At 51.4% G+C, this 22762-nt stretch overlaps 12 protein-coding genes across 12 annotated transcripts, besides 2 other annotated features; 8 read left to right on the forward strand and 4 right to left on the reverse strand.

The window, feature by feature from the left end:
• Positions 1-9550: part of a sequence feature (contig 1.104 1606..297769(-1)) that runs on past the window's edge.
• ANIA_06035 (mandelate racemase/muconate lactonizing enzyme family protein) lies at positions 196-1737 on the forward strand (the record flags this gene model as incomplete). The annotated part of the gene is made up of 4 exons (XM_658547.2): positions 196-267; positions 318-422; positions 476-1081; positions 1138-1737. Exons 1-4 carry the CDS (start codon positions 223-225, stop codon positions 1735-1737), a joined length of 1356 nt encoding a protein of 451 aa, XP_663639.1. The 5' UTR covers positions 196-222.
• On the reverse strand, positions 1743-2916 carry tim21. Its single transcript, XM_050612150.1, has 4 exons — positions 2475-2916; positions 2340-2392; positions 2044-2220; positions 1743-1993 (listed from the first exon to the last, which is right to left on the reverse strand). The coding sequence occupies exons 1-4, from the start codon at positions 2762-2764 to the stop codon at positions 1911-1913; spliced, it is 603 nt and encodes a 200-aa protein (XP_050467020.1). The 5' UTR covers positions 2765-2916; the 3' UTR covers positions 1743-1910.
• On the forward strand, positions 3359-5216 carry ANIA_06033 (ADP-ribosylation factor GTPase-activating protein; the record flags this gene model as incomplete). Its single annotated transcript, XM_050612152.1, has 6 exons — positions 3359-3424; positions 3460-3625; positions 3681-3864; positions 3925-4652; positions 4701-5018; positions 5070-5216. The coding sequence occupies 6 exons, from the start codon at positions 3359-3361 to the stop codon at positions 5096-5098; spliced, it is 1491 nt and encodes a 496-aa protein (XP_050467021.1). The 3' UTR covers positions 5099-5216.
• ANIA_06032 (trifunctional dihydropteroate synthetase/dihydrohydroxymethylpterin pyrophosphokinase/dihydroneopterin aldolase FOL1) lies at positions 5284-6948 on the reverse strand (the record flags this gene model as incomplete). The annotated part of the gene is made up of 5 exons (XM_658544.1): positions 5284-5300; positions 5349-5370; positions 5533-6439; positions 6493-6656; positions 6754-6948. 5 exons carry the CDS (start codon positions 6946-6948, stop codon positions 5284-5286), a joined length of 1305 nt encoding a protein of 434 aa, XP_663636.1.
• On the forward strand, positions 7664-9063 carry ANIA_06031 (nitronate monooxygenase). Its single transcript, XM_658543.2, has 4 exons — positions 7664-7736; positions 7789-8050; positions 8116-8617; positions 8668-9063. The coding sequence occupies exons 1-4, from the start codon at positions 7724-7726 to the stop codon at positions 8956-8958; spliced, it is 1068 nt and encodes a 355-aa protein (XP_663635.1). The 5' UTR covers positions 7664-7723; the 3' UTR covers positions 8959-9063.
• Positions 9551-22762: part of a sequence feature (contig 1.103 1882..69272(-1)) that runs on past the window's edge.
• On the forward strand, positions 10191-12556 carry ANIA_06030 (uncharacterized protein; the record flags this gene model as incomplete). Its single annotated transcript, XM_050612158.1, has 8 exons — positions 10191-10240; positions 10294-10416; positions 10463-10569; positions 10787-11178; positions 11363-11636; positions 11681-11859; positions 11912-12028; positions 12104-12556. The coding sequence occupies 8 exons, from the start codon at positions 10191-10193 to the stop codon at positions 12554-12556; spliced, it is 1695 nt and encodes a 564-aa protein (XP_050467022.1).
• ANIA_06029 (dihydrodipicolinate synthase family protein) lies at positions 12612-13329 on the reverse strand (the record flags this gene model as incomplete). Its single annotated transcript, XM_658541.1, has 2 exons — positions 12612-12865; positions 12930-13329. 2 exons carry the CDS (start codon positions 13327-13329, stop codon positions 12612-12614), a joined length of 654 nt encoding a protein of 217 aa, XP_663633.1.
• On the forward strand, positions 13834-15136 carry ANIA_06028 (NAD(P)-dependent oxidoreductase; the record flags this gene model as incomplete). Its single annotated transcript, XM_658540.1, has 6 exons — positions 13834-13872; positions 13910-14153; positions 14205-14532; positions 14591-14728; positions 14791-14959; positions 15092-15136. 6 exons carry the CDS (start codon positions 13834-13836, stop codon positions 15134-15136), a joined length of 963 nt encoding a protein of 320 aa, XP_663632.1.
• On the forward strand, positions 15465-16319 carry ANIA_06027 (uncharacterized protein; the record flags this gene model as incomplete). The annotated part of the gene is made up of 3 exons (XM_658539.1): positions 15465-15942; positions 16005-16130; positions 16198-16319. 3 exons carry the CDS (start codon positions 15465-15467, stop codon positions 16317-16319), a joined length of 726 nt encoding a protein of 241 aa, XP_663631.1.
• Positions 17110-19019, forward strand: ANIA_06026 (uncharacterized protein; the record flags this gene model as incomplete). Its single annotated transcript, XM_658538.1, has 4 exons — positions 17110-17139; positions 17422-17964; positions 18241-18783; positions 18999-19019. The coding sequence occupies 4 exons, from the start codon at positions 17110-17112 to the stop codon at positions 19017-19019; spliced, it is 1137 nt and encodes a 378-aa protein (XP_663630.1).
• On the forward strand, positions 19434-20383 carry ANIA_06025 (pyrroline-5-carboxylate reductase family protein; the record flags this gene model as incomplete). Its single annotated transcript, XM_658537.1, has 2 exons — positions 19434-19479; positions 19530-20383. 2 exons carry the CDS (start codon positions 19434-19436, stop codon positions 20381-20383), a joined length of 900 nt encoding a protein of 299 aa, XP_663629.1.
• Positions 20577-21547, reverse strand: ANIA_06024 (protein gstB; the record flags this gene model as incomplete). The annotated part of the gene is made up of 5 exons (XM_050612172.1): positions 21430-21547; positions 21202-21355; positions 20996-21106; positions 20725-20916; positions 20577-20663 (listed from the first exon to the last, which is right to left on the reverse strand). The coding sequence occupies exons 1-5, from the start codon at positions 21489-21491 to the stop codon at positions 20577-20579; spliced, it is 606 nt and encodes a 201-aa protein (XP_050467023.1). The 5' UTR covers positions 21492-21547.

Raw genomic sequence — 22762 nt, forward strand, 5'->3', positions numbered from 1 at the left:
GCCCTTAGCCTGACGGGGAGGGGTATATTTTACTTATATCATGACTCTCCCTGTTCAACTCGCATTGACCTTGAAAACAATCATCATTGAATACTTCAGGACGGATCACTGTTTGACTGTCGTTGATTGCTCTTGATGTGAGTTTGATTTGATGGCCCTTGATGAAGATTGCGTATTCTGACACTGCAGCCAGCCAAATTTCTACAGGATACAGACAGCACAATGGTGAAGATCACAGGTTTCATCACGCGAGACGTGAGATTTCCGGTAAGGCTCAACTCTTCCGACTATAGGAACTGGTACTAAGCAGATACCAGACCTCCCTCGACAAGACTGGCTCCGATGCCATGAATGCCGCGGGCGACTACTCCTCAGCCTACTGCATCCTCTACACAGACTCTCCCTACTCCGGACATGGAATGGTACGGTGACCCATCCTAGAACCTATCTATATATCTGTCTGACATCTCTGCAGACATTTACTATTGGCCGCGGTAACGAAATCGTCTGCTCAGCCATCTCCCTCCTAGCCCCGCTGGTAGTCGGCAAAGACCTCGACGAGTTGACCTCAAACTGGGGCGCGACATGGCGCTACCTCGTCTCTGACAGTCAACTGCGCTGGATCGGACCCGAAAAGGGAGTCATTCATCTTGCGCTTGGCGCTGTCATCAATGCCCTCTGGGATCTATGGGCCAAGATCCTCAACAAGCCTGTTTGGAGGATCGTTGCTGATATGACCCCCGAAGAGTACGTGCGCTGCATTGACTTCCGCTATATCACTGATGCAATTACGCCTGAAGAGGCGGTTGCCCTATTGAAGGAGGTGGAAGGGGGCAAGGCAGAGAGAATTAAGGAAGCGGAGCAAAGCAAGGCTGTCCCCGCTTATACGACTAGTGCGGGGTGGCTTGGGTATGGGGAGGAGAAGCTGAAGGCGCTTCTGAAGCAAAGTGTTGAGCAGGGGTATAAGCATTTCAAGCTGAAGGTGGGCGCGAACTTGGAGGATGACAGGAGGCGCTTGACAATTGCGAGGGAGGCGATTGGGTATGATAAGGGGAACATCCTGATGGTTGACGCAAACCAGGTATGGCAAATTTCTTTTTGTTTTTTAAAGTAAAAAGCTAACAGTGTCTCCGACAGGTTTGGTCCGTCCCCGAAGCGATTGAATGGATGCAAAACCTCGCCGAGTTCAAGCCCTGGTTCATCGAGGAACCAACCTCCCCGGATGACATCCTCGGTCACGCAGCAATCAAGAAAGCCTTGGAGAACACACCCCACGGCCCCATCGGTGTCGCCACAGGCGAGATGTGCCAGAACCGAGTTATCTTCAAGCAGCTTCTGCAGGCCGGCGCTCTGACGGTTCTGCAGGCGGACGCTTGCAGAGTCGGCGGCGTCAACGAGGTCCTCGCTATTCTGCTGCTTGCGAGGAAGTTCGGTGTGCCGATTGTGCCGCATTCCGGTGGCGTGGGCTTGCCCGAATACACGCAGCATCTGAGCACGATCGACTATGTTGTTGTTAGTGGAAAGAAGAGTGTGCTGGAGTATGTCGACCATCTGCATGAGCACTTCTTGCACCCATCCAGTGTGAAGGACGGGTATTATGTCACGCCGTTGGAGCCGGGCTATAGCGTTGAGATGAAGCCGGAAAGTATGGATCGGTTCTCGTTCCCTGGAGAGGAAGGGGTGAGTTGGTGGAAGTCCGAGGAGGCGAAGGTTATTCTGGAAGGACCTAGGATATAAAATGTGTTGGAATAATCTGATATTTTGGCGAGTTAAGGCTGGTTCTTCGTACAACTTTATAGGAAATTGTTTCATTGGGATATCATCTTAGACCCATAAGTAAGAATGAAACGAAGTCCCAAACCAGCCATATAATACAAGGGGCATAATGCCCTGATGATAACGCCAGATGCCTACCGCCACCGGATGCCGAATATCTTCACCTCGCCGCCGACTTTAGGGTCATGGCGCTCTTCAAGGACGACGCGGGAATAGCCTGCGGCTGCGTCAGCACACCTTCAGTTCCACTCGAAAGAGATGACAGACCTTTGACTTCCAATGCAAGAAGCCGATACTCCCACTCATTCGCATCGGTCGGTTTCACCATATGTACGAAAACAGTCCCCGAGTTTCGTGGTCCCGAAACATGAAAGTTCATTCTCATGTGCTCGCGACCTTGGTGATCTTTCTCGATAGTTGTGCTGCCGGCAATTAGATTCGCAACTAACGTAGTGACTAAAGCATGGCATGTCCATACGCAATAGGCCTATTCCTCGCCCACCGACTCCAAGTGTTCTCTCCATACGCCTGGATTTCCCTTCTATCACCCAGGAGGTTCGTACACCGCGCATCATTCTTGATTCGCTCTACAGCCTTCTCAAATTGCCATGTTTTGCTATTCGGTGAGAAGACCTCAGTGTATAGTAGATAGAAGACGCCGCCCTATCACACAAATTATCAGCGCTAATCCCTCATACCGACTCGCGATCGTGTTTACCGTAAGAGCAGCACCGGCTAACACCACCACGAAGTTGATCGACTGCTGTGTTGCTCGCGCAACCTTCTCGCGACCGCTCAGCTCGCTCCATGTATACCGGCCGTCATCTGATAGTACGGTGACGTTTCTTCGTCGCGGTGCGGATGCGGAGCCTCGGCCGAGGTCGCTGTGTGTGGCGTAGGTGCTTTGGGATGTGCGGGGGATTAGTGGCTGAGATAGTACGAGGCTCGGACGGAGGAGGGGCGAGGGTCGGAAGTGAGTGAGGCTCATTTTGGGGGGTTTGATGTAGAACGTCGGGATGGCTTCGCAGGTAGGGTTCAAGGGTGGCTGTAGAGGTAGCTGCGGTCGCCCGCTTCACAGTTGATGGAGTGGCCAGTCGCCCTGTTTCAGCGTACGTTTCGTATGGCGGTATTTTAAAGCATAAAGCGTATCGTTGCCCTGTATTCCGAAGATTGGATTTGATCTGTTGCTGGATTCTTTCATCGGGACCTGGATGTGGGGATGAGGAGGTGGATCACGTGCCACTGGGATGAATATGTTTTTGCAATACGACATGTATGGACCCCAAGGGATAATGTAGAGCAATTGAGTGAGGGTTTTGTCTGTTTCAATGGCTGAGTAGCAGTGAGAAGCCTCTCCCAAAGTCCTCGTAGTATACTTAGCTGTTATCCTATAGACCTGGAAATCATTGTGTACTGCAGTGGCGGTAAATTGCAAATACGGTTAGGCGCCAGACCCTTTCCGACCACGTTCGCCCTCCCGACTTGGCTGCTGGGGATCCCTTCAAGTCTTCCTCCGACTCTTCACCAACTCCCACCCTTCTCATTCCTGTCGTACTTCGATTTGCTGCCTTTGATTACCGCAATGAGTGCCACCAAGGCGGAGTCCCAAAAGATCTTTGAGAAACTCAAGACCAAACCAGCAAATAAGGTGACTTAACCCCTCCATATACCGCAATCTCGTAGACTGACCCCGTGTTCGCGGAAATTACCCAGATATGTTTTGACTGCGGCTCAAAGAACCCTACATGGTCATCCGTGCCTTTCGGAATCTACCTGTGCCTCGACTGCTCAGCGAATCACCGCAACCTCGGTGTTCATATCTCCTTTGTTCGATCCACAAATCTCGACCGTACGCACCGACTGCCCTTGAGGTGATTTGTTTCTGACTAACCTCACCCTATTAGAATGGCAATGGGAACAATTACGTATTATGAAAGTTGGCGGAAATGAGTCCGCCACGAAATATTTCCAGTCTAACGGAGGGTCTGCCGCTCTCGCAAGCAAAGACGTCAAGGTCAAATACACTTCCAACGCCGCTGTGAAGTACAAGGAAGAGTTGAAGAGACGCGCTGCTCTGGACGCACAAGAGTCGGTGCTCGCCTGAACTGTCGATTTATTCCGCAAGATGCTGACCATCTGCACTGCTAGATACCCTGAGGAGGTTGTGATCACAGATGTTCCCGCTGGTGCAACGTCAAATGGTTCCAGCACACCTGCCGGTGACGACGATGATTTCTTCTCATCCTGGGACAAGCCTTCCATAAAGCGGCCGAGCAACCCCCCGTCCCGCACTGGCACTCCTCCAGTCGTCAGCCGTACATCCTCTCCCTTCTTGAACGCAGGCGCAAACACCGCGCGGTCGAAGTCACCTCTTTCATCTGATAAGGAATCTGCAACCGCCTCCCCTGCACCGACAGCGATCAGGGCTAGCGCTGCTGCTCGGAAAACTTCTGGAACAACTACCGCGAAGAAGGGCAGTGTTCTTGGTACTAAGAAGGCACCGAAGCTTGGTGCGAAGAAGATCGGTGGCGCGGATCTGATTGACTTCGAGGAGGCGGAGAGAAAGGCTAAGGAGGAAGCGGAACGTATTGAGAAGTTGGGCTACGACCCCGAAGCTGAAGAGGCAGAGGCCGCCAAGACGAAGACTTCTGGCACAGGTGCTACTGCTATCGCTTCACCGACCCCGCTCAGCCCTAACAAGGTCGGTTTTGGTGCCACTAAGACTACTCACGAGCGGAACTCGAGCGATGTGGAGCGTCTAGGAATGGGTATCGGAAGGCTTGGCTTCGGCCAAACCGTTGGCTCGAAGCCTACTGCTCCCGCGCCGAAGAAACTCGGCTTTGGAGCCGTTGGTGCTGCGCGGTCCGCTGAAGATGGTACGCCCTGTTACCTTTATTATCAGCGCATAGCTAATATTTCTACAGAGGAAGAACTTCAGCGGACAAAGAACAAGTTTGGTGCTCAAAAGGGTATATCATCGGACGAGTTCTTCGGTCGCGATAGATTCGACCCAGTAGCGCAGTCAGAGGCCAAGGAGCGTCTCCGCCAATTCGACGGTGCTCAGGCTATTTCTAGCAACTCGTACTTTGGCCGACCTGAAGATGACTATCCCCCAGTAGATGACACCTACGGCGATCTCGAGGCTGCAGCCAAAGATTTTGTCCGACGATTCGGTATCACTGCAGGGGACGACCTGGAGAACTTGACGCAGCTCGTGGGTGATGGTGCGAGCAAGCTGCAGGGTGCGTCGTGCGTGACTTATTCCTTTCTGACATCCACTGACGAATACTCAGGTGCTATACGTAGCTATCTCAACAGCTAAACGAGTGCAAGAGTTCCTATTTCACAATGATATCCTCAGCTTACGAACACGTTAGTTAGCCAGCCTGTTTCTTTTCGCGATGTCGTTATTTGACCCTTCACTCAATATTTAGTTTGTTACGGCGTACAGAACATTAGTTCGACTTCATTTGTTTGATACAGAACTAACATGTAGTCTCCCACGTTCTACAGATCCGTTGTTCCTATCCACAAACTAACACGAAACACTTGATACAACTGATTCACCTTACCTTCAGTCAGGTTCTTGTACATCTGTTGAAAGATAAAGCTTAGTCCTTATTTTCTCTAAAAATCTATAGAATGTAGTTTAGACACCTTTCTCCTTCATGATCTCATCAACTACTGAACTCCCCTATATATTGCATCCGCAACCCTCGTGACCTGCCACATTTCTTTAACGTCATGGACCCTTACAATGTCCGCACCCCCAGCCACACTGGCCGTAACTGTCGCCGCTGTGCCCCAACCGCGCTCACTCGCCTTCTCCACTCCCGTCAGCCTCCCAATGAACCTCTTGCGACTCGGCCCCATCAACCAAGGAAAGTATTCCAGCCCCTGTGTTTTCCGGAGCGCCGCAAAATCCTTCAGGATAGTCAGATCCTCAGCCTGGTTCTTCGCGAACCCTAGCCCGGGATCGAGTATGATCCGCCACCGCCTGATACCCGTTGCTTCAGCGGCTGCCACACGCGCAAGAAGTTCCGTGCCCACATCGGATATTACGCCGTTGGCGTACGAGGTTAGTTTTGTCATTGTAGAAGGGGAGCCTCGCATGTGCATTAGGATAATGGATTTGCCGGACTGTGCAACAGTGGGAAGCATTTCGGGGTCTAGGAGACCAGCGGAGACGTCATTGATGATGTCTGCTCCGGCGGCGAGGGCTTCGGCTGCGACGCGGGCGCGGTATGTGTCGACGCTAATGGCTATATTCTTTGCTTCAGGTATGGACGTGCGGATATGCCGGATGGCTGGAATAATGCGGCGGAGTTCTTCGTCTACCCCGACGGGTGTTGAACCCGGCCGTGTGCTCTCGCCGCCAATATCGATAATTGTGGCGCCAGATTGGATAAAGGAGCGGACTGTGGAGGTTATTGCTTCAGGCTCCGCTAGGTGTTTGCCCCCGTCAGAGAAAGAGTCCGGGGTTAGGTTTAGTATTGCCATTATGTGCGTGCGCCGGGAGGGGTCCGTGGCGCGGAGCGGTGGAAAGGATGGGGATATGTAGGTTGTCGCGACGGGGGTGGGCGAGGGTGGGGGGAGGGAAGCCAGGTGGGAGAGGTAGGTTGTTTTGTGGCCTTTGAAGGGGGGGACTTCGTTGGGAATTAGTCTGGCTCCTGTTAGATTACTACTTGCTCGAGGTAGGGTTGGATGAGTGCTTACTGGCTCAGAGGTCGGAGGACAAAATCTCGCTCTAGCATAAGCTTGTGCGGGATGTTGAGACGGTCGTGAGTGAAGACTTGTTGGTCATAGAGAAGGATGTCTAGGTCGATTGACCGGGGTCCTTTGTCGATCAACTTCTTCCGGCCGAGACTGACCTCAATGGACTGCAGCTTGTCTAGCAGTTCTAGAGGTTCTAATGTTGTTTCAACCTGAAAACTAGTCAGAATACACGAACAAAGGTATCATGGGATATGACCGCACCTCGCAAACGCCATTCATGAAGGGTTCCTGGTCGAGATAGTACATCGGGGCGGTTTCAAACAAGGAACTGGTTCGTTGGACTTTGATGCCGGCTCTGTCCATTTCCAGACAAGCTTTCTCAATCATCTCGACTCGCTCGCCAACATTACTGCCCAGCGCAATGAATGCTCTGTGTGACGGCTTGAGAGCGTCCATTGTGGCGTTTAATAAGACCGCTCGTCCACTGGAAAACTGCCGCGCAGTTTGGAAGGTGTTCACCGGTTCATTGCGCGTAGCAATTTTGAACAACGGGCGCCGAGGGGTTGTTCGTAAGCACACTGGTGAGATCAGCTTATGCTCAGATTTCCAGTGGGATAGAACAGCTTAATGCGCGGAAAACTATTTCATACCACAGCCCCAATCCCTACCCAAAGTTAGACTGATACATGAAATGAATGGTTGGAAATTCACCTCTCCTGCAAGGTCCCGTACGACTTTGTACTTGAGAGCCCCGGTATGCAGGCTCTAGGTGAGCGCTGTAAGCGGAAAGCTGATCTCAAGTAGACAGCAACAAGATGCTGTCGACCCACTGACAAAGTCCTCATCTTCTGTAACAGTATCATTCATAAAACCGTAGCAGCCGCTAGAATACGTCATGCTATCAAAAAAGTCACTGAGTGCACGTGAAAATCTAGTGCCTTAGGCATAGAGGCATTAAAGGCATTAAACATCAGCCCACACCCCCGCTCGATCAGGTGACAAGCTACCCCATATTCCACGTTCATAGTTCAGCCTCGGCCTCGGTAGTTTTGACATTGGCGTCCCCGACGTGAGTATCCGCCTCGGTTGACTGCTCGCGCCCTTGCTTCTATATCTGTTCTTTTCAGTCTCGATCCGCCTAGTTATCCTCCTCCTACTTCCCTCTTCCTACTGAACTACTGTTCTTTCACCCTTATATCGAACCTTTGTTGCTTCTCTGTTTTCCATAACCATGGCCTCCCCTCGTAGGTTCTTATCACATGTGATGGTGTGGCAACTTCGGCTGACTCCTTCCAGAGAAGATCAAGACTACGCTCACTGATCTGCTCCAGATCAACCACCCCGTCCTGCTGGCAGGAATGAACGTGGCTGCTGGGCCTAAGCTGGCTGCGGCAGTCACCAACGCTGGTGGTCTCGGTGTTATCGGTGGCGTCGGATACACTCCTGACATGCTCCGTGAGCAAGTTGCCGAGCTCAAGAGCTATCTGAAGGACAAGAACGCTCCTTTCGGTGTTGATCTGCTGCTTCCTCAAGTTGGTGGTAGCGCGCGTAAGACGAAGTACGTTTATCTGTCGTTCTTACTGTTGGGAAGCATAATCGTTGCATGTCTGCTAACCGTTAAAGTTACGACTACACAAAGGGCAAGCTAAACGAACTCGTCGACATCATCATTGAGAGCGGTGCTAAGCTCTTCGTCTCTGCCGTCGGTGTTCCTCCCAAGGCCGTTGTCGATAAACTTCACAAAAATGGAGTTCTCTACATGAACATGATTGGCCACCCCAAACACGTGCAGAAGGCTATTGATATCGGTGCGGATATCATTTGCGCCCAGGGTGGTGAAGGTGGCGGTCACACTGGTGATGTTCCTACAACTGTTCTTATCCCCACCGTGGCCAAACTCTGCGAGGGCAAGATCAGCTCTTTCACTGGCAAGCCTGTGCAGGTTGTTGCTGCTGGTGGCCTGTTCAACGGCAACTCTCTTGCCGCTGCTCTCATGCTTGGAGCTTCCGGTGTCTGGGTTGGTACCCGGTTCATTCTTTCTGAGGAGGCGGGTGCTCCCAAAGCTCACCAGGAAGCTGTCCGCACAGCTGGCTTTGAGGACAACATCCGCACGATAATCTTCACTGTATGTTCCCTGTGACTGAGAACCTGAATATAACCAGCTAACAGTTTTAGGGCCGTCCCCTGCGCGTACGCAAGAACGACTACATTCTCAACTGGGAGAACAACCGCCAGGCGGAAATTAAAGAGCTTACATCTAAGGGTGTAATCCCAGTCGAGCACGATATGGAGAACCTTCCCGACGACGTTGATGACGAGTACCTTGAGAACGCCCGCCCGTACCTGATGGGAAAGGTCGCCGCTGTGGTGAACGAAAAGAAGTCCGCCAAGGCAATTGTCGATGAGCTTGTCGACGACGCGGCAGCGCTCCTGGCCAAGGGCAACAAGCTGCTTGCCAAGCTGTAAATATTGTTTTCTTTGATATATACTCGGGCGGCACATATACCCGCTATGCATATGACACCTGGTGTTATGATCAGTTATAGCATATGAACCTTCAATATTCTCTCTGTCTACATTCTACACTTGGCAATATGACCGTTTAGCGCATTTGTCTTGGTAAGGCTTTGCGCAACAATTCTGTATTGCATAGAGGCGGGCTTCGCCTTTGTTGTACCCAGCCAGAGTTGTTCTATTGCATGCATTGGAATTGACTCCAAAGCAATCCGTAAAGCCGGAAGGAATTTGGTAGAAAGTGAGATGTAAGTCTGGTGTGGCTTGCGCCTGCTGCAATGGGCTTTATGAAACACAGTGCAGCGACTGATCTCAGCCATTGACCAGATGAACGGGATGAGACATACCATAACTTCTAACTTTCTGCCGTCAAGACGCTGAAGAAAAAGGATGTTATCCTCAGGTATAAGCTATGGTAGCTCTTTTCGAGCTTCCAAAATCGTTAATGGAGAAGTATTTTCTATGCCTTGTGAAGTTATATCCAATAGGTTATTACGTGTGCCTCGGTTCCTCAGGTACGGGTATGGGCTAGGCCGCATTAGTCGACACCACTTGAACGAAGCCATCGTTAAAGTTAACTTTCATCTTCTATCCCCCCCTACTTAAGAGACGTTGAGCTCGAATATCCGACACGAGGACATCACTGGTACTCGCTTATGGATGCAGTCGTCAACAAGGGCCCGGTATACTGTGAAATTTACAGCCTTCACCTATACGCTCTGCTCCGTCAACCCGGCCAGATTGCCAACACTGCGGGGATCTGGGGGTGGGCTACAAGGATCGTCTGATCTGCTTCGAGAATTGCGGAGGAGCCTGCCAAGTGAAATGGGGAACTGGCCCTTTCGATTGGAAAACTGGGGACGAAGATCGTCATCCTAACCCAACTCCGGCAGGGTAGCCGATACCTGGATATCAGACCGGAAGCGCTCCCGACTGCTGTTATCAACGAGCAGGCATGGCAGATACGAGCCAAATATTGACTACTGCTGCACGGTCTCCTCAACATACCTATTCAGGGCAACAATTCCTGCTCTGATAAGATAGCCAGTTTGACCGTCTCTATCAGGGCGAGAGCGATCCTTCTCCCCGCATTTCGGAGTCTGTCCGCTTCCCAATGTCGTGTCATATACTCGCGAGTTTGAGCCTTTACATGAGTTACATTGAGACGCTCGACAATTATCATAATGGACGGATCACATAAGGAGAACGGCGTTAGGAAGCGGTCAACAAATGCGTATGTGAACTATGACATCCCTTCGGCCCAGCTGACCCAAGGTATGCTTGCAGGTGCCAGCGGTGCCGCAAACAGAAAATCAAGTGCTCCGGGTTTCAGCCCTGCAATATATGCCATAAGCGCAAATTGACGTGTGTTTTCGATGACCGAGATCAGAAAGTACTCGTTACTCGAGGGTACGTAACAACCTCTGCTCCGTCCGTGCGACCTGACGTCGACTAGATTTATTGGAGACCTCCAACGAAGGATTGCTTTATTGGAACGGGGCGATAATGAGCTAGCAAGTTCAAGTAGTTGGGTTGAGCAAGATAGAGCTAGACCGGAAGATGGTACGCGTCTCTACGTTTGCTGGACTCTTATCTGACCCTTGCAGGAGGGGACGATGACCCGGCGAACTTTCGGTATAGTCAGATCTTTGAAGGCGTGGATCTCACGAATCCTTTGTCTACTGTCCTATCGGCCTTTACAACATCATTGACTGGCCGGACTTGTGGGTGTCCTCGAATCTTATCTATGAAAAGAAGCTCACGGATACAGTTTACTTAGGAACTTCATCCAACTGGTCATTTGCTCGGAAAATATTGGGCATGACCCATGAGAACCTCTATCACTCTCCCCTTCCAACGGATAGCCTTCTATTTGAGGGCTCAACATACAACCTGGGCTGGAACGGGTTGAGAACAACAGTTTATGCAGAAGCGCTTGTAGTTCCAACCCTCGACTACTCAATCTACTTGATCAACGCTGTCAAGTTTCACGCAGGACAGCTATACCACCTTTTTGATGAAGGGACGTTCATGGGAGGATTATATGCCTTTTATGAAGATCCTCAGCAGCAGATGACCACAGGTGGACTGTGGTACATTCACTATCTGGTAATTATTGCCCTTGGGAAAGCACTTGTTGTTCAGCGAAATCGAGATACCCGCCCTCGGGATGTGAGTTCATCTCCAGGGCTCTGCAGTTGCTGCTGGATACGACGCACCTCGCTAGAGACTCAATTATAGCAACGGAGATTCTTTGTGGTGTTGCATTATATCTCCAAGCGCTCGACCATCGCAACTCTGCATACAACTTTGTATGTAATACTCTTACTGGGTTGTTCAGCAACTAACGATATAGATTGGCCAAGCGATGATGATTGCCCTCGCCCAAGGGATGCACACCGACATGCCGGTGCAACACCTTGGAGAAGCTCTTGTCCAGAGATGCCGCAAGATATGGTGGACGATCTATGTCCTAGACCGACAAATGACCTCTCTGATGGGGTTACCACAGTCGATCCAAGACAACCAGATCCACCCTCAGCTTCCTTCCTTCCCTGGGTCACCTCAAAAGGTGGTAGCGCTAAGTATGCAAATCCGCATGTGCCAGATTATAGCAGAGATAAATAGCAGTATGTTTCCCAGAATACTGCCAGGAAAGTAACTGATTAAGTAGCTGTATACGGAGCGGACGGCCGACTCAACCGAAAATTCCTGCTGAGAACCAAAGCGGCGCTGGCTAGTACTACCGACCTGACTGGTGATCTCCAGACGTCGTTTGATTTGCAGCTGGACAAATCGACTATAAGCGGAGTCTCCAGGATGTCGGCCCATCTGCATCTCCTCTACCACCAGGTATGTTTTGGACACCCAGTAAGAACTCGGCAGTTCATGCTCACATGTGCAGTGCATCGTCCTTGCAACACGCCCGTTACTTCTGCGCTTTTTGAAAATGCGCTTTCAGTCTGCTGATGCATGTCTAGAGACGTTGAACTCGTCGGCCAACGTGCTCCGACTGCTGCAAGTATGTATCGACTCGGCACAGCAGCAGCTTAACATCCTCAATAGCCTATACGAACAAAGTTTTCTCGGTATATAGCCTTGCTGGACTAAACATGCTGAGCTGAACCCCGCAGACAGCTTTCTTCCCTTCGACTTGGAGTCCACTTTTGTCTCCAGTGTAGTTCTTTTAATGGCACAGGCAATTGACCATAATCTTCTAGAAAGTCGGAGGCCGTGGCTAGACAAGAGCTATTTGATACTGGACGACATGATTTCCCGGGGCAATCTCATTGCGCAGTACCGAAAGACCGAGCTCGAGCGGTTAAGTGCCCTCATGTATCAATTCGCAACGGATCGCCAACCTGATGATATGAGTAAAGAGAAGGGGCTCGAGATGTCATCACCATTGCCACCTGCCTATCGAATCCCAGAGCTACCGGGTTTGAATGACGGCCTGACAACGGCCGAGATAATGGCAGTGGCAGAATCCATCGACACAGGGGACGTGGATTGGGTTGCGCATGCAGTTACTGAGAATCAGATCTGGTGACTTCTAAAAAACTTTTAACTGATGACTCATGATCAATGTATAATGCTAGATACGACTACAGACTATCCTCAATAGCTATAACCTCGGCCATGACCTTCCTCACATTAGCCTTTGCGGGCTCTCCCGCCTCATATGGAGTCCTCGGCATGAACTTCTCTGCATTCTCAATCCCCGCCCTACAGGCCGACACAATCGCGGCAGCATATTTGGTAGATACAATCTTGCTCTTGCGAGGAGACTCTGCCAGAGCCGCCTTGCGATGCAGAGCCAACGCCTTCTCCACCTCCCAGCCTTGTACAGCCGGTCGATCTGTATAATCGTCTTGGGCACGACATTGACAAACGCAGCGATACACCTAACAGAACCCACTGACAGACACCAATAAAGAAATCCGACTGTCCTTCAAAAACGGCAAACTCATCGGGCCCGAATGCCGCCGTCAACTGCGTGATCTTCTCGACCTGCGCACAGGTGAGCTTCACACCGACAACATTGCTCTTCCCACCCGACGCCTCCTTCGACGTTCTCACAATATCAGCAATTGTTTCTGAGTCAATATCCACCCCATTTGTGGCACCTGGAAAGTTGTAGACCACAACTGGGTGCAGTGCCTTTGCCGCAATATCCGCAAAGAACCTCTTAACCACTGCAGGAGTTGTCGCTTTGCCAAAATATGCTGGCGGTAGGACCAAGAGGTAATTCGCCCCTGCTTCTGAAGCGTCATTCGCAAGTTCAAGGACTTGCTTTGTTGAGTGTGCACCAACGCCTGCCATAATGGGATACCCGGGGCCGACGGCTTCGCGGGCGGCCTTTATGGCCGCGAATCGTTTGTCGCGGGTGAGCAGGAATGCTTCGGCGTTTGTGCCGAGTATACGAGGCCAGTTAGATGGGATGATAAGTAGGCGCAGTATTTCTTGAAAGATTCGATGTCGATGGTATCGGCTGTGTGATCGAAGGGGGTCACGGCTGGAACCCAGATGCCGGACGGCGGAACGTGGGGGAAAGACATTTTGTTTCTTAAGGGATTCCTTGAATTGAGAGATATGGGTTCTTTTTTTCGATTCTCAGTTTAGTACTATGATATGTTAGCGCGTAGGATTATTATACAAACACCGTCTCGGGAGGAGGGCCGAAACTGCGCGGGCTTTTCCAGATGCGGTCGGATCGAGGTTCCGACAATATCACGATCAGCATTTACTCCGACGGATAACTACATTACAAGTGCTTTAGCATACCGTATTCGCCCTGCCGACTTGACGAGAAAGTGATTCAAAGCCATGATCCTCAAGCGCGTAACGGCGCCGCGCATCGGCTGGGTAAGTCTCCATTCAGAAGTAAACAATATCTATATAGATGTTAGCGAGAAATAACCAGTACGGCCTCGGCTCTATGGGTCTTACTATGGCTGCGAACCTGCAGCGATACCTAGCCAAAAGTCCAGACGAACGGAACCTGACTTACTTCAACCGCACACTATCCGCTGGCGACCCTCTCAGAGAACTAGGCGCAATCCCTGCAGCGAGTTTGCTGGACCTGGTCAAGAAGAGTGATGTTATCTTTACTATGGTACCCTCTATTTCCGTCACATCCCCTTCTAGTATCTTTGATCAGAACCGTTGACGAATGGCGTTTGTACCTATCTTCAAAGACAAAATCCTTACCGAAACATTCAATGCAATCACATCCTCATCCACGATCATTGATAAGAAGACATTCGTCAACCGCTCGACTGTCCACCCAGAAACTACGGCCTCCATTTCAGATATTCTCTCTGGTCTCGACGCGGTCTTCCTTGCAGCTCCAGTCTTTGGAGGCCCAGCTGTTGCGCAGTCGGGGCAGCTGGTGTTTGCTTTTGGCGGACCGAGTCAGAACCAGAATCAGCTCGATATCCGACGGTACATCGTAGGCGTAATGGGGAAGAAGGTGATTGAGTGTGGGACAGAGGCGAGGAGTGTGAGTTTGTTAAAGATAGGGGGGTGAGTCTAACATGTACTCCTTACTATAGGGATCAGAGAGGGTATCCTAATGATGCAGGAATATCATCACCTTGAATCTCATGGAAGCTGTCGGGGAAGCACAAGTCTCCGCGGAGCGAACAGGTCTCGGAACAGCGGCAATGGAGGAGCTAATCACCGAGTCGTTTTGGAACTGTTGCAGGGGATACTCGAAGCGGTACGTACAGGACCTAACCTGGCATCTGCCGATATAGAGTCAACAGGCTTAGAGACGTACAGATTAACCACCGGCATCTACGCCCCGCCACTAAACACCCGGCCCGGCTTTGGAGTCTCACTGACCATAAAGGACGCCGACCATGCATTGTCCATAGCGAGTGCAGCCAATGCAAAACTTCCAGGCTGGAACTGGCGAGCATTTACATGCGGGCTGCTCGAGAATACAGGAGTGAGTGCTTGGATAGCAGTTCGGGGTATGGGGTTCTGCGAATGCAGGCCGGGATGTCATTTTGGAATGCCGCTAGTCGCCAGGAATAACCAACTGAGGACTGGTAGACTACAGACTGAACAATAAGCATAGGAGAGCACGAGGAGAGCCAAAAGGACCGGGTACACTCCGGTATGATCCCCCATACCGCTACGGCTCCTGATTTGGGATTGATAAATGGCGCACGGCGGGCCTCCCGAGTCCCACTGCATGTTAGCAGAGCAAATCGCTAGAGCCATGACATTTGCTCCCAGTTTGTTGATTAGCGTTTCGGTTTCCCCGGAGTGGTCTCATCTGGCCGTGATGTAACTAGCGCAGATAGCCTGTCTGCATCAGGAGAAGACAGGGCGCACAGCCTGCCCTAGCCGTAGATGGCATAAAAGGACAGCACATCCCCTACCTTGAGCCCCAGCATAGCCCTCAGTCCTCAACACGCCTATACATGACTTCCTGAACCACCATCACCATGTCCTCAGAATCCAAGATGAAACAGGAACCTGAAGACCTTGCCCTAGCCCAAGACACCTCCACACTGGGAACGGGCGAAATACAACCCCATCTAGCCACAGCCCATGACGATGTCTTCGGTAGTATCTCTGCAGACGGGCCGAACTATCGTGATGTATGCTGCCGTTCCATTTATTCTTCCCTATCAAGAAGGATGCAATTGACTGGAGGTACAGGTCGACTGGCTCGGCACCGTCGCCCTGATAATGAAGACGCAGGTCGGCTTGGGCATCCTCTCGATCCCGTCTGCATCGATACATTGGGTCTGATACCGGGTTTGATCTGCATGCTTACTATTGCAGTTATTACCACGTGGTCAGACTACATGATTGGTGTCTTCAAGCTGAATCACCGTGAGGTGTATTCCATTGCTGACGCCGTTGGGCTTATGTTTGGACGAGTTGGAAGGCTGTTCTTTAGGGGCGCATTCGTGCTTTGTATGCTACATATCCATCCTTAATGTATCTCTGCATAGTGTAGACCGCTGACTGATTGTCAGATTGGATCTTCGTTGCCGGCTCCGGAATGCTAGGCATATCAATCGGGCTGAACGCCGTCTCGACGTACGGCGCATGCACCGCCATTTTCGTCGTCGTTGCAGCAATTATCGGATTTGTCTTTGAAAGTATAAGGACCCTAGGCAGATTGGGCTTTCCTGCTTGGATAGGATTGTCTTGTATCCTTACTGCCAGTACGCTCCCTGTCACATCCCCTTCTAGCCCTAGATAGACCTGACATCCCATTCTTTACCGTCACTATCGCCGTTGGCGTCCAGAAATGCCCCTCAGAAGCACCGCGCACCTCTGGCCCCTGATCCGGCCCCTGGCCCTTCGACTACAAGCTCGTCAGCAATTCCTCCTTCACTGAGGCGATCACGGCTGTCTCGTCGCTGATCTTCGCATACTGCGGCATGCCCGCCTTATTCGCAATTGTTTCTGAGATGCGTGATCCAATATACTACACCCGCAGTCTGATGATCAGCCTGTCTGGTGTTACAGCAGTCTACATCACCATCGGTACGGTAGTGTACTATTGTTGCGGGAGCTATGTGGCATCCCCGGCTTTGGGCTCTGCAGGACCGACGGTCAAGAAAACCGCGTACGGATTTGCGTTGCCTGGGTTGATAGTGACGACAATGCTTGTTATTCATGTACGTCCCAACCTAACCCACCTCTAGGCGTTCTTTGAATGAGGCAGTGCACAGGATTTTTCGTTTGTTATAGAAGACTAGGCAGAATAGTAGACGCACCGATGATAACCTGCGTTATGCCCCCTGCTGCTCCCACCATGAACTCTTTTGCTGTACTGGCTGTCTTGGTCTCAGTCTCAGCCATTTGCGTAATAATAAAAGGAACTAGTATCTCGGTAGATGGATTCACTACGATGTCTGACTTGATACTGGCTGGCTTCTCTGGGGTTTACCTACTCCAACCATGCTGGCATCGCAGCAGACCCGGTGCCCCATCCGTTCATTGGATCGGCACGACGACCGATACCAGGCCAAATCCCTATCTGCGGGGTGACCCTATCGGGCCTGATAGCGAGGCAGAGGCTTGTACGGAATAAGGGGAGATACATGGACACGTGGTATATGTCCTGGTAACATGGCTATCGATGGTGCATATCCCCCCGCAGTAAGATAGAGATATGCCACCGGGAGTGGAACCGAGCTACCAGGTTTCTATCCAAAGGCCTCTATAAGTATTTCTGGCACTATCTGTAAGTTGAAACTGTGATTTGCCGCATCACGGGCACAAGAGCACCTGTCTCTCTTATCCGCTGGGAGACCGGCCTTCCCTCGCATTGTCGCCGTGACCGCATCGTCGACCAGTGGCAGGCGCATCTCAACTTTCAACCCTAATCCAAAGATTTCCCAACGAGTAGAGGTCCACAATAACTCAACGACATCTGCCCAGACTCTTCCAGCCGGCGACACCAAGACTGAATCAGAGTCTGCCGCTATAACAGCCGCTGCTCATCCTCTCTCTGCCCTCCCCACCCCCGTTCTCCTTCGCTCCCTGCTCATTGCTACCATTTCCTCGAAACCCTCCCTCCTCATCCCCTCCCTCTCAGCCTTGTCATTCCTCTGCAAGCCCCGCGCTGGTCCTCTGCTCAATGTCGACCGGAATCCCATCCTGCACTTTATCCTCAAAGCAACCTTTTACAGACAGTTCTGTGCCGGTGAGACGCCCGACGAAGTGCGCTCAACCATCCGCCAGCTCGCCGGTATGGGGTTCCAGGGAACAATCATGACATATGCGAAGGAATCGGTGTTTGATGCAAAGACCAAGATGCAGACGGGCTTGGGCGTTAGTACCAAGATGTCCGGGAAACAGGAAGTTACCGAGCCCACGTTGGCCAGGGGCGAGGCCTTTTGCCCGCAGATAGAAGCGTGGAGGAAGGAGACTGTCGAGACGATTGAGCTACTGGGCGCGAATGATTACCTGGCTCTAAAGTTGGTTTCTTTTCTGCTCTGTCATCTTCTACTTACAAGCTAGCATAGATTGACAGGCGCAGGTCCCTCCGTCACCACCGCGTTCAGCACTGACCTCCCCCCCACCGGCTCAGATGCTCTCTGCACTAGACGAGATCAGCACTAAGTGCGCTGCAAAGGGGGTGCGGATCCTCGTCGACGCCGAATCCCACCACTTCCTTACCGGCATCCTCCGCGTCACCCTGGACCTAATGCGTAATTCAATAAGGATGGCCACGCCCGCATCTACAATACCTACCAGGCGTACCTGAAGAGCACACCCGCCACAATTGCACGGCATCTCCAAGCTGCAAGCGACGTGGGGTTTACGCTAGGACTTAAACTTGTTCGTGGCGCATACATTTTCTCAGACGAGCGGAGCCTGATCCACGAGACGAAGGCGGATACAGATGCGGCTTATAACGGGATTGCACAGGGGGTGCTGTGCCGGCAGCTCGGCGCGTTCGGGACAGAGAAGCCGTTCCCATCTGTGGAGTTGTTCCTGGCGAGCCATAATAAGGAGAGTGTCATGAAGGCGCATGCGCTTCGACTGCAGAGACTGAAGGAGGGATTGCCGACTGTGCCGGTGGGATTCGGGCAGCTGCATGGGATATCCGATGAGGTGAGCTTTAGGTTGTTAACGCTGAAGAATGAGCGTAACGAGCCGATGGTGTATAAGTGCTCGACCTGGGGCAGGCTGAGCGAGTGTCTGGCATACCTGGTAAGGAGGGCGGTTGAGAATCGGGACGCGGTAGGCCGGACGGAGGATGAGTATCGAGCCCTGAAGAGGGAGATGGCTAGAAGGGTAAAGATCTGTTTGCGCTGTCAAGGTAGTCGTTCGCATGATTATTATAGGTGGACGTGATGTTTATGATTTATGATTGTTCAGTCCCGTGGTTCAGTACATAATAACGGGTATAACGAATATGTTGATCTGAATTGGATCAGTCTTGTAGTTAGCATGACTCTACAATAGCATCTTTCAGAGAGAGTAAACTAGCTCTTACTGTTATGAAGCAGTCATGGTACTCCTTACTTTAGTCCCCTAAGTAATCCCCCGGCTTGGGGTGAGGTGTCGAGCTGTTCTTGTTAGGGTTAGGGCTACTCTATGGACTGAGTTATGCACTGGATTTTTATGAGATGCAAAGGCAGTCTAGCTCTCCCATTAAAGATTCATATGTCTCTCAGGAGACTATCGATCAACCTCTAGTTCGACGGAATTGTGCATATTAATATCAGTTCTGCAGCGTAGATAATGCAACGCAATCGTTGAGCTTAAGAACTCGGGTGGAAAACCGAGACCGGCTCGCTTCCCGACTGCGATAAGATTAAAATTGGAGAAATAAGAGGCATGAAGGGCTCCAAAATAAGTTTCCCAACCCCTTCATTTACCGTATCTTGCAGGTGTATCTCGGCCATCACGTTGGAACCCAACTTCATATACTTATTCTAGCCATGTCCACCAAACCTACTACCCAGACCCTCTGTATCCTGGGCTGTGGTTCGTTGTCATATTCACTTAGAAAGCATGTCTAGCTGACCAATAACAAGGAAATCTCGGCACCGCCATCCTCAAATCCGTCCTGGCCACCCCAGAGCCGGACCGGCTCTTCACCCACTATATTGCCTGTATAGGTAGCCCCTCATCTAAAGAGCGTCTCGAATTTCAGTTTAAAGATCAAGCAAACCTCACAATTGCACTCGATGACAACATTGCCGCCATCAGAGCTGCAGACGTGGTTATTCTCGCTCTTGATCCTGCTCTCATTCCAGCCGGATTGGCCCAGCCGGGCTTCCGCGACGCTCTAGGACAGAAATTGTTGATTAGCGTCGCAGCGGGGTGGACCGTGAAGAAGCTTACAGAGACGATCTACGGCGATGGGCTAGCTGAAGAGGGGAAGGCCAGAGCAACGATTATCCGCACCCTCCCCAACATCTGCGCCCTTGTGGGACAGTCCCTCACAGCCATCGAAGTCGATCCTGCGGCCAAAACAGCCGAAGAAGCGCTCTCCCTGACGACCTCCATCTTCTCCAGAGTCGGCAAAACGCTCATCATTCCACCGAGTCTCATCGACGCCACGACTGCCGTCGCGGGATCGACTCCTGCAATGTTCGCTGTCATTGTCGACTCCATGATTGATGCGTCTGTCGCCGTCGGTGTACCGAGATCCATGGCGCAGGCGATGATCTATCAGTCCATGCGGGGGTCTGCGGAGATGCTGCAGAGCGGGCTGCAGCCTGGGGACTTGAGGGACCAGGGGACCAGTCCCGAAGGATGTACGATCGGGGGGCTGATGGTGATGGAGGAGAGAGGTGTGAGGGGGGGCGTGGGCAGGGCAGTTCGCGAGGCGGTTAGTGTTGCCAGGAGGATGGATGGAAGGTTGCATCTTAATGATACTAGGTAGAGAGCCGCAGCTTACAGGGAGTGGATGGTGTAATATATGGCTCTCCACACAAGTAATTCCCCGGCATTCTGGATGGAACGTACAGCATGTAAGATACTCAACCTGATAGACTACCATGAAACAACAACCGCTATCCATTCGCCAGCCATTCACATAGCAAGTGGCGAGCGGCAAGTAGCATCCCGCTCAACGCCTACTTATGCTCCGCAATATACTCCTTGATATTCGGCCTCGCCTCAATCGCATCCTGCAGCTTCACCAGCGACTCCGGAAGCGTCTCCTACAATAATCAGCCGCTTCGTCTCGAACAGCTTAACCAGTGCAGTAAACTAGGTACGTACCGGGAGAGTCCCCGTCCTCCTCTCGTTATCGATGCTCTGATACACCGCGAAATCCACATACGTAATCTTCTCGCCGAGCAGGTACGGCCCCGGACGCTCAGAGTAGTATTGCCCAAGAATGCGGTAGTACTTGGGCACGACGCTGTTCTTGTATTCGTCCGTCGCGCCCTTTAGGCTGGCGACCCATTGAGACTGCCGCGCCATGGTCCAGGTCAGCTTGGGCAAAGTTCGGCCGCTATACTAGTGGTTGAAAGGAAGAGGAGATGCGCACCCGCCAATCGATATAGGTATCGGCCACCGCGTCAACAATGTACTTTTCGTGGCTGGTCTCGCCGTCGTACGCGCCGAGTTCGCGCGCAAGGAACCGGAGGGTTGGGATGTGCTGCAAGCCGGGCCAGTTTAGTAAGGCAAAGCACCTGGATACCCGGGTTGCCTTGCAGGATATTCAAGGCATGCGCCGGCGTGGGCATAGCGTACCTGGGTGTAGATCTCTCCGTTGTATTCTAGCGCCGGGAGCAGTCCTGTTCGCGTGAGGCCCTGCTGCGTGAGTTTCTCGCTGGTCGCCGGCCATGACTCGTCATACGGGTAGAGGACGTCTTTGGTGGCAATCCCGGCGTCTTTGAGGAAGAGGCTGTTAACATTGGTTAGCTGGGTAGTTGTGATTGGTGTGGAGTAAGAGGTGGTATAACGGATGAGGGGGAGTACTTGAGCACCTCACCGCGGCCGAGACGGCCGAGGGCTAGGTAATGGTAGACTGGCTGGGACATTGTATAGATCTGACGATGGTAGAGATGAGGTAAACGACACAGGACAGTCGATGCTCCTGGCTTTGACAGACGTCTTTGTGATATTTGACTGCGAGCGGGGTGGTGAGGGGTTATGTACCTTGGGGATGGGTTGCTTAATAAGAAAGTGAGATTATGAGTCCAGCTTACGCCATAAATAGCGAAATATTCAATCAATAGTTAAATTGCGCGATCAAATCCCGTTGGAGTCTATTCTCCATACCCTCCGGTATCTTGCAGATGTAATATTCCCCGAACGTATAGGTACGAGCCTTGAGGATCCCCAGGCGAAGGTTGTCTGCAGCCCGTCGAAATTGCTTGATTTGGATCGTCGACTTATTTGTCAATTTTATTAGCTCCTACTTACTTTCTATTTGGTGGCTTGTTAGAAAAGCCCGGTGCTGAGCAGGCTATACTAGTTTTATCAACCACACTGTTACCTTAGACCTATCTCGTACAGAGACACTCACCCACAAGTCCTCTACCTCTTCTGGGGGCCCTTACCCGCTTACGGGGGGTTACTCAGAGTTAAGTAGACGGTCAAGAAGCTCTCAGTAACAAGCTTATAAGCTAGTAGTTATGTACAGATGTAGACCTACTGGCTATATCAATCTCGCCATTCTGAGAGCGCATGGTCTTACAAACCACGAGTGTATCTGCCGCTACAATGCAGTACTTTGCAGTACTGATACTCCTGTAATACTGCACATAGCCTATTCAACCGCATTAGCCTATTTCTATCCAGGGTCCACTCCAGCTTCCACTCCGCCTCGAGCGAAAGGCAGAGACTTGGGCCCAACAGGTGGAGATTCTCCAAGGATTCCGCCCTGAAGGCTACCCTATTGTACTATGACCTGTAGCTGCCAGATCTGCATCTCCAGAAGCTCAGCAGCTAGTTGCTTAAGTAATGACCCTGAGTATATCTCATTACTAGAGCCAATAAGCCCCGCGGAGTCTCTGCAGGGCTGAGAAATAAAGAGATATCCATACATCTGATACCCTACCAGATGCCGTCATCTCCTTCATAGCGCATTTTACCACCTTTCTTTTTTTTTTAGGTCGTGAATGCCAATTCTACCTGCTTACTCTTCTCATTTTCTCTTACTGCCACTCACCGTGGACTTCCTTCCATCCACCTCGAACGCGTATCAGCCTTCGTCTTCCGAGCTCTCAGGTTCTGAGTTCTCGTCAGTTGAATCCGAATCTGAAGATTCTCTTGTGCAACTGACAAAGGAAGTGAAGCAGCAGCCATT

Source organism: Aspergillus nidulans, chromosome I, assembly GCF_000011425.1.
Source record: "Aspergillus nidulans FGSC A4 chromosome I".
Taxonomy (NCBI): domain Eukaryota; kingdom Fungi; phylum Ascomycota; class Eurotiomycetes; order Eurotiales; family Aspergillaceae; genus Aspergillus; species Aspergillus nidulans.

Bases quoted from the DNA above. Each gene is read 5' to 3' on its own strand.
- tim21 (XM_050612150.1), bottom strand. From the start codon at position 2,764: ATGAGCCTCACTCACTTCCGACCCTCGCCCCTCCTCCGTCCGAGCCTC. The intron at 2,221-2,339 runs GTACGAACCTCC...TCACTACGTTAG, and splicing joins AATCAAGAATGATGCGCGGT to TTGCGAATCTAATTGCCGGC. The intron at 1,994-2,043 runs GTCTGTCATCTC...ACGCAGCCGCAG, and splicing joins TCTTGCATTGGAAGTCAAAG to GCTATTCCCGCGTCGTCCTT.
- ANIA_06031 (XM_658543.2), top strand. The intron at 8,051-8,115 runs GTACGTTTATCT...TAACCGTTAAAG, and splicing joins GGTAGCGCGCGTAAGACGAA to TTACGACTACACAAAGGGCA. The intron at 8,618-8,667 runs GTATGTTCCCTG...TAACAGTTTTAG, and splicing joins TCCGCACGATAATCTTCACT to GGCCGTCCCCTGCGCGTACG.